The sequence below is a fragment of the Pleuronectes platessa genome, chromosome 23, assembly GCF_947347685.1.
Source record: "Pleuronectes platessa chromosome 23, fPlePla1.1, whole genome shotgun sequence".
Taxonomy (NCBI): domain Eukaryota; kingdom Metazoa; phylum Chordata; class Actinopteri; order Pleuronectiformes; family Pleuronectidae; genus Pleuronectes; species Pleuronectes platessa.
The window spans coordinates 852,007-861,209 of NC_070648.1; the positions used below are offsets into that span (position 1 = coordinate 852,007).

At 44.5% G+C, this 9,203-nt stretch overlaps 1 protein-coding gene across 3 annotated transcripts; it reads left to right on the forward strand.

Annotated features, from left to right (window-relative positions):
- The first annotated feature begins 237 nt into the window (after nucleotides 1–237).
- On the forward strand, nucleotides 238–8,999 carry hnrnpc (heterogeneous nuclear ribonucleoprotein C). Of its 3 annotated transcripts, none has more exons than XM_053415938.1 (10): nucleotides 238–357; nucleotides 2,155–2,188; nucleotides 4,887–5,104; nucleotides 6,015–6,286; nucleotides 6,481–6,553; nucleotides 6,650–6,697; nucleotides 6,848–7,011; nucleotides 7,090–7,206; nucleotides 7,420–7,562; nucleotides 8,031–8,999. In XM_053415938.1, the coding sequence occupies exons 3-10, from the start codon at nucleotides 5,100–5,102 to the stop codon at nucleotides 8,136–8,138; spliced, it is 930 nt and encodes a 309-aa protein (XP_053271913.1). In that variant the 5' UTR covers nucleotides 238–357; nucleotides 2,155–2,188; nucleotides 4,887–5,099; the 3' UTR covers nucleotides 8,139–8,999. The 3 variants fall into 3 exon arrangements, with proteins under 3 accessions (XP_053271913.1, XP_053271914.1, XP_053271912.1); XM_053415939.1 differs by having other exon boundaries at nucleotides 7,093–7,206; XM_053415937.1 differs by having other exon boundaries at nucleotides 6,848–7,206.
- Nucleotides 9,000–9,203: the final 204 nt, after the last annotated feature.

The window sequence follows — 9,203 nt, forward strand, 5'->3', positions numbered from 1 at the left end:
CATAATTCTATAACATATATTGATTAGAAAGAAGTTAAAACCGTACATTATGCCTAATTAAATTATATTTTAGGTTTTCTATTTTCATGTTTTCTTATTTTACGGTGCGTTGAGCTCTCTCGGCCACCGTAGAACGGGCAGGCTCGTCTGCCAATCAGCGAGGCGTACATCCGCAGAGGCGGCGTGTCGAGCGTCCAATCAGAGGCCGGGATGCGGCAGTGGGCGGGACTGTTGTGATGCGTTCAGGGCCGACGCCATTTCGTGTTCGCTGGTTTCAAGGTGAAACACCGCGGAGCCTCGATCGGAGCCGTTTCAAGTAAAAACAGCGTTTTACTCATTTTTAATAATAAGCTCCTGGTGAGTATTTTGAACCGAGAGATTTGATTTTTCCCTCCTATTTTTTCCCCCTGACTTTCAAAGCGCCTGTCGGAGTTTTTTTTGCCTTTTGTTTTTAATGTCTTTTTCCCGGTGTCCCTGAGACTGTGTTGGCTGTGGTGCGTACATTTTGTTGAGTGCTCAGTAGCCTTTGAAGATTTTTGCCTTTTATCTTTCGAATCCGACCTTTTAAAGCCCGTCTCCCGGGGCTTTGATGTGTGGGAGCGGTCTGTGTGTCTGCGTGTTGTCGTGAGGAATCCTCCAGGCTGCTCTGGACTGCGCTTTTCTGGAGACGTGTTTTTGATTTTTGTGTATGATCTGTGCCTCACGAGACTCATGTATTTTTCCTGTGAGATGTATTTCCTGCAGCAGATCTCTGAGGAGTGATGTGATCCTTCAGGAAGTGTGTGTCCCTCCACCCTGGAGGAGAAGTGCGTGGCTTTTTGTGATCAGGAACATTGACACCGTGTTTTTGATGGTTGTACCTTTGTGTAGCTTTGGTGCATTTTGGTTTCTGGTTGTAAATCATTAAAGTTTATTGTCTTGGGAAACCCATTCATTCATTCGGTACCAGTTTGTGAAGCTGCTTCGCCCCAGGAGGAGGGCCTGGGTGTTTGTGTGTGTGTGTGTGTGTGTGTGTGTGTGTGTGTGTGTGTGTGTGTGGAGGGAGGGGAGGGGAGGGGGGGGGTTGCTGGTAGGGAGCTGCACCCAGGCCTCCACACTGATCCTTTAATTAATGTCGTAGATTTATGTCTGATTAGTCGTGTACGTGTCCTAATTCAATCTGCATCCGTGCTGCAGGTTATATCAAACTACATGTCCCCCCCCCTACTGTTCCCCACACCGTCCTCTGCCAGTGTCCTTGAGCAGGAGTCCCTCCAGGCTACAGGGGGCGCTGTTCTGTTGGCCACCCCTTCACTCTGGACAGTTGGGGGGGCAGCCACCAGCTCCCCCTGCTCATTCAGATGGGGTCTAAGACAATCAGTTAGAAATCATTTAAAAACAATAATCTATTGTGTTTGTTCTATAGACACTGAACTGTTCAAAATAAAAACATTTAAACTGTAGTTTGACCAAAATACATTATTATAGGACTCAAACACTACAATGTTGAAAATATACAGATACATGTAGGCCCAATGCAAATCCATACAATATCAGTTCATCGGTTCAGTTTTTAAAGTAAATTTTAAAATCTCAAATGACGACGTTAACTCCAGAAAATGTCAAGGACAGTAGGTATGGACATTTTCCGATGTTTATGTTTCACGCAGGAAGCAGCAGCAGCAGGAGATGGTGCGAGTCCGAGTGGGACACGTCCACAGGTCCAGGGAAATGCCCGGGACATTTAGGGGAGGGGAGGAGTCTGTGAAAAGCAGGAGGCGGGACATGATGTATTCATTTATCACAAAAAAAATCTCATCCAAGTAGTGAGTTACTTTTTAAAGTTTTGCGTTTTCCGTTGCATTAGAAACGTGTCCTCTCACCTGGGGGACCGTGCAAGAAAGGTTCTAGAAAATGTCCAGAGCAACTGGACGACTTGGATTTTTGCGTCCTCACACACTCTGGACGGTTTCAGGGACGTCCCCAGACCTCCCTGCATGTCGGAGCAGTGTTAAACTCATTAGGAACATTACAACTGGAATAATCTTTTTGTTTTTTAACTATTTCATTTGACTTTTCATAATTGACCCTCCCCCTCTTGTTTGTGTAACAGGTCTGGTTCATTTTCAGAGGATTTCCTTTCTAATTTTTTCCATTTTGTTTCCCCCTGTTTAGTTTTTGAAGCCACTTTTTTGAACAGCGGCAAATCGTAAGTTGGTCTCAACCTCTTTTTTTTTTCCACCTCAACTTTTGCATCAGTTTTTTTTCTATATTCCACTTTTGTTCTCACCCCTTTGTGATTTAGCCCATTTCTCCCCTTGTGGATTTCCTAGAGCAAGTAGCATGTAGTGTTTGATTTGAATTGACTTTATTTGATTGGATTTTCTGCTGCTGTTTGGGACTCGTTGCCTCTGACGTGAGCTTCCAGACTTTTCCTCAGTTCATGATTATCAGTAGCTGAATAACACTTCATCATAAAGTCTTAGATGAAGGAGCGATACCGACAAAGGCCAAATTGATCCAGATTTTTAAACATTACTTATTTTTCGTGCGAGTGCATGTGATGGAGTCAACTTGAGACCTTTACTCACATGAAAAGACCTTTTTTTCACGTGTTAGAAACCTCATCCACTCGCCCTCTCGCTCGCTGTGAGTTTTCCAGAGATTTTCCTGCTGTTTTATCATATTTTCTGGACATTTGACCACGGGGGTGGGGGGGGCCCTTCAAGAAAAGTTCTGACTCGGATATTTTTCAGCCCCTCCACAAAATGTCAGGTCTGAAAGCAGCTTACGATCCCTTAATCCAGCATGGCTTCTGAAAACCACCAATTACTAACTTACTCACTATTCTAGAATATTTTTTGATTTGGAAAAGAGACTCTGGAAGAATTTTGATCAAAATCATCAAATATTTTTTTTCTCACTTGCTTTTTTCACATCTATTTTCAGTTAAATGGAACTTTTCTTTTTCTATATTTAGAACAACCCTCGACACACAGCTGCACACATGTGGGACACCTGTCCACTGCCGAGCTGCTCAGTCGGTCACGAGTCTTTTTCCATAGAGCGGCAGCGTCTTTCACAGTTCAAGCACAAACATTCACTCACGTCACTGATCTGCTGTAAAACCAAATGAAACGACATTTCCTGTGAACATCTTTATATCCGTCAGTGCACGGCCCAGATGAGGCACCGGACAGGAGAAGGTGCCACGATAAAATGTACTGATGTAAATATACTGTCATTGAATTACACACTACAATGAAAACCTTCTTTTAATATATATAGGTATAAGATCTGTAGCACATAGAGTCCCAAGCAGATTTTACATTATAATACAACCTATTATATCAGTAGAATACAAAAAGCCAACAGAAACCACCTGTGTGAAGCTTATATTGTTTTGTCTGTCCGTCTTTCACCTCCAGGAAGTTACCAAAATAAAACAACGACTGCATAGTCAGCAATGTTAATGTCTAACGCTTATACATCTTTTCAAAAGATACTTACATGAAAAGTGGATAACAGCTTTATGAACAATCCAAATTCAAGTGACAAGTTCATTATGATTTTATTTTTAGGAAATATTCATCGCATTTGGCCGATTTTATGAAGTGAAGCTAATTTCACAGTGGACTCAAATTCGGGGGACGTCATGAAAACACTTGTTCTGTTGAAAATAAAAGTCAACGAAATAAAATACAATCCTCACGGAGCGAAGTCCCAGCATGTTTACCTCCTTTGAAATGAAAACATCAAAGACACAGGAAATCAAACCCTCCAGATTTGTGCCATGTTACAAATTTAGTAGTTTCAAACTCTAAAATTCCAACGCTGTCTAACTTGAGTTTCAACACACGTGTAAACATTTGCTAAGAGAGTCTTTGATGGTAACTCCCCCCCTTTGAACTCTCAGTCAGGCTCCACCCCCTCCAAATATGGTTATTTCTGGTTTCCAAAAAACAAGATGGCGCTGAAAACAATGACAAACTCGAGGCTCAAAAACAAAAACTGTATAAAAATACTTTGTGACCTCGCAGAGAATAATCATTCTGACAGATTCAAAACTGTAGTTTGAAATTCCCCGCTAGTTTCGCCTGTCACAGTGGGTTAATCCAACCAACGTGGGCGAGGGGGGGGGGGACTGGAGACAGAGCGTCCCTGTGTGCGACGCATGCTGTGATAATCCTGTGAGTCGCAGCGTTACGTAACTCTGCGGCGTGGAGACGATTGCGACAGCGGCCACAGTCGGGCCTCGTGCTCGTATCAAAGCAGACGCACTTAGCGCCGGTAAATGTTCTCTGTGATAATCTGCTGCTGCGTCACATGATGTCGAGCAGCAAGAGGAGAAAGTGTGAATCAGGATCTGATCCAAACTCAACTAATAGACGTCAAAGGAGATTCCATTATCTTCAACTGTAGTTTAGTTTTAATCTGCAGACTCTTCTTCTTTCTTCTTCTAAATGTCGCACACAAAGTCAATCATATAACTGATTATTTATCTTCAAAGGTCAAACAATGAAGTAGAAAGTTCAAGCTGAATATCAATTTGAAACTATAAACGTGAAATTTACAGACATAAGGCAACCACGGAGCCAAAGTAGCAAAGAGCCGGAGGACGACTCTGTGTGAAATAAAAGACGAGAATAAAATAGAATAAAAATGTTTTGATGTGGATTAAAACGACTCAAAAGTTCCAGGGTCTTGAATATGTCAACTGCTCCTGTGGTTTCATTTGATAAATATTTACTGCAACAAATCTGAACATTATAATCTTCATCCTGGTGGTGCTTCTGTCTTTGTTACTCTCTTCACCCTTTGTAGAGATCTTTGAAGTTATTTAATCTATGAGTCAATCATCTAAAGTCTAAATGCATCTGGTTTATTTGTCACCGTTTATCCCACAGGTTTTTATTTTTAATTTTTTACGGGCCACTCTCAATTTTTTAAAACCTTGTGAATCCCGTCTTGGGTTCCATCAGAAATCCAAGCAACCCCCCCCAGAGCTAACGTCTGGAGGTGTAGTAGACGTCTCCACAGTCACTGACTCGGTCTCATAGTCCCTCGACGACCTCCTCCTCCCCAGCAGAGTCAGGCAGGCCGACCTCCGACCCCTGACGATGGAGTGAGTGCTGGCAGCTTCATGATCTCACTGTGTTCTGCTTCCTCCCGGGGGGAAGTCCACACACACAGTTTGTAAAGTACAGGACCAAGTACATCAATGAGTACAGAAGTGTTTTGTTAATAGCAGGATGAGGACAAAGGGCAGTTCTGTCTTAGTAAATGTGTTTTTACTCTATTTACCTTCACCCCTCACTAGTGCCTGCGTTACAGTGCCCCCCAGGGGTCAAGGCCAGAACTGTTTTGAGGAATACTTTGACATTACCTGGCAATACTCTTCTTCTCCTGTCTGCACCGATACAGAGGCCCTGTTATGTGATGACAGTGGTGCATGATGGGAACAGGAACCTATTGCCAGATAATGCTAAATATACTGAGGTAATGCAAATCTAATCCTCTCAAAGCTCTGGCTGTGAGCCTTTGGATGGTTGTTAGTAAATAGTTGATTTAATTGATAGAATATCAACACAAATATTGATTCATCATTTAATAAAAAACACAAAACTGCAATTTAAACACTTAAATTCTTAAATGTAAAGATTTCCTGCTTTTCTTTGCTTTACATCATTTCAAATGAAGATGTCCACTTGAGATCTGCTGTGACCCTCTTCCTCTGTGAGATACAGGTTAAATGTATGTTTTATAATAATGTTTAAAAGGTTATTACACCAGCTGAACTCTCACTGATAAGAAGGATTTAGTTTTCAGGTTGACGAGATAAAACACAAGTTAGTGTCAAAGCCCAGAAGAAGCTCCTCATACAGAACGAGACACGAGCAAACACAGATCACTACGTCAGTTCTTTGTCACCTCTTCTCGTCTCCCTGAACACAAACCTCCAACCCCCCCCCCCCCCCCCCCCGTCCTCTCCTCACCCATCCTCTGTGCCTCCCCCCTTCTCTGTCTCTGTCCAGCTGCTCGTCGTCCTCCACCTCCAGCTCGATGGCCAGCAGCAACGTGACCAACAAGACCGACCCCCGCTCCCTCAACTCCCGCGTCTTCATCGGCAACCTCAACACGCTGCTGGTCACCAAGGAGGACGTGGAGGCCATCTTCTCCAAGTACGGCAAGATCGTGGGCTGCTCCGTGCACAAGGGCTACGCCTTCGTCCAGTTCTCCAACGAGAGGAACGCCCGCACTGCCGTGGTCAGCGAGGACGGCCGCATGATAGTGGGACAGGTCCTAGGTGAGGGGGGGTGGGGGGGTGGGGTTTGGTAATAACGGGGATGTGCAGGATTTACTAGAGACTTTAGTTTTGGATTATTCCAAAGTTGCTCTTATTGTTTCCTGGTGTTTTCCTGCAGCGACAGAACGTGTGAACTCAAAGGAGCATGTTCCTCTGGCTCCTCCTCACAGCTTCTTCTGCTTCTCCTCCCTCAGACATCAACCTGGCCGGCGAGCCCAAGCCGCACAGATCGAAGACGGTGAAGCGTTCTGCCGGAGACATGTACAGGTGAGGACACACGCCTCAGACACCTGCTGCCTCATGTGAAGGTTAACAGCTTCTTCATGTAGTGAAGTTTCTCCTCCATCGCTTCTTCTTCTGCAGCTCCTCTTTTGAATTGGACTACGACTTCCAGAGAGATTACTACGACCGGTGAGGCCTTTTTCATTATTTAATGAATCTACCACGTATGAGCTTGTTGTTGTAAGTTTATCGATAGATGCAAATATACAACTTAGTAAAACCTTGTTTATAGTGAAGATTATTGATTTGAAAGTACTACCTACTATCGTTGTACCTCAGGATGTACTCCTACCAGTCCCGGGTGCCTCCTCCCCCCCCGCCCCTGTCCCGCGCCGTCATCCCCTCAAAGCGTCCCAGGGTCAGTCTGAGCGGAGGAGGAAGCCGACGAACCAAAAGCAGCTTCTCGTCCTCGTCCAAAAGCAGCCAGAGGACATCACGTACAAGTCAGTCCAACACTGTCTCTGTCCCTCCGAGTCGCACCACCCAGGAGTCTCCTGACTGTCCTTCTGTTCCTGTCTCAGCAGTGAGGACGGATGATCTGCAGACCATCAAGAGGGAGCTGACGCAGATCAAACTCAAAGTGGACTACCTGCTGGAGAGCTTAGGGCACATGGAGAAGGACCACAGCAAGAAGTCTGGTACGTCTGAGATGATGCGGAGGACACCGTTTTAAAGACAAGAGTCAAAACAAGGATTCTAGATTCTTCTCTTGTGCAGAGATGAGATGAATCAGGAGAACATTTTGTCCGTATGCAACTTTTACTGAGCAGCAGCGCCCTCTGCTGCCAATGTGTGGTGTGAAACTCTGTGGGCTCCCATCAGTGTCTCTGTGTGTCCCTCTGTCCATTCAGAGATGAAGAGCAGCAAACCAGAGCCCGGCGAACTGTCCCCGCTCCACTCGTCCACCTCCAGCAAGAAGGACGACCGGATGAAACGGGACAGACAGATGAACGACTCCGAGGAGGAGGGAGACCTGCTGGATGATGAAGATGAGGTGAGGAGATGAAGCAGATGTTTGGATTGTCTCTTTACTTGTAGTGTTTTCATATAGTTTCAGTCATGTTATCTTTCCATCAAACTTTTGTAATTCGACTGTTTTTATCTCCAGTGACATTTCAGTCCCACCGAAATGTTATATCATCAAATAACTTATTGAACATAGATGAGATCTGAAATAACAGAAATCATCTTTGAGAAAAATTAATTAAAGCCGTTTTTACCTTTTTGTTTGGTCCATGTGCCATCCACTAACATGGAAGAGGGGGGGTTTATGACCTATACTTCAACCAGCCACCAGGGGGCAATCAAGATGATTTGGTTCCCTTTTAGGAGCTGTCATGTTTTCCATCTATATTAACAGTCTATAATCAAAACATGTTTTATTTTTATTTGTTTACGTCGTGAAAAACAACGACAGAAACCCGCTCCGCTCACGTGACGTCCATTTTGTCTTTCTCTGCAGATGAAAAGCAGAGGAAGAGACGAGGAGGAGGAGGAGGATGAGGAGGAGGAGGGCGAGCAGGAGGAAGGAGAGGACGACGGCGACAGCGCCAACGGAGACGAGCTCTAAACTCAAACACACGAGCACAGAACCGACGCGCTGTCACGTGCTCATATCTGCTGACTGGACATTAGTGCATTTGTATTCCTCTCTGTCGCACAGACACACAAACTCACTCTCACTGTGTGTCCACTGCTTCTTTCTGGATTTCTTCTTTTTTATTTTTAATATTTCTTTGATTTTCATAGACCGTTTCTGACACTGGATGAAACATCTCATTGAGACCAGATGCTCGTTGGGTTGAGGATAAATGTAAATGTGTTGCACGTTTGAACTCGGGGGTCACGAGCTGTTTCCGTATAAAAGCAACAGAGAGCCTTCGGCAGTTATTGATTTTTAGATTAAAGAGTTGAGTTTGACTTAGCAGTGGCCGACATTTGAAATTACTTGTTAAGAAATATCCTGAGGTGCAAAGTTTTGAATTTAAGACAAATAACCAGACGTTGTAGAAAAGCCCAGGCTTCATTTTGATTTGTTATTATCCTCGATCCGGCTGCTGCACCGCTGCTTCCTCGCCAGCAGGGGACAGTGTGTCACAACAAGGACTAAACATCTGTTGTGTCTCATCTTCACCTTCTGCTCGTCAGATAACAGGTTCTCTCACGTGAGACTGTGCAAAGGGACAGAAACCTCTCTGCTCGGAAACCCTTGGTCTGTGTTGTGGAGGTGCTGTGACCTCCGTCGACCTTCACTTGTGTGATGCAGTGCTACTCCATGTTTGTTTCTGTTTGTCACTCCGGCTGCAGGTGAGACTCAAATTTATGTGTTTTCCAAAGTTGGACCGTATATGAGATTTGGGAAGAACCCACGTGGATGTGTGCACCCTTATTGTACTGTATAACGATAAAATAAAAAGTTTATAAAAAGGTTCAGGCGCAGTGGACGTGTCTCCACTTCCTCCCACTTTGCAGAAATGAACCCAAAACATCTGGTGTACGAGTGCTGCCATCTTGTGGACAGCGGATTCTGACCAGGTCTCTGTTTGCAGTCCGACACGTTTCTTCACACACATCAACAACATGCTTCAGGCTCAACTCAACATGCTTCAGGCTCAACTCCATTAACAGCTACATA

Coding starts and splice junctions, on each gene's coding strand:
- hnrnpc (XM_053415937.1), top strand. Junction 6,554..6,649: donor TCTGCCGGAGACATGTACAG/GTGAGGACACAC, acceptor CTTCTTCTGCAG/CTCCTCTTTTGAATTGGACT. Junction 7,207..7,419: donor GGACCACAGCAAGAAGTCTG/GTACGTCTGAGA, acceptor CTGTCCATTCAG/AGATGAAGAGCAGCAAACCA.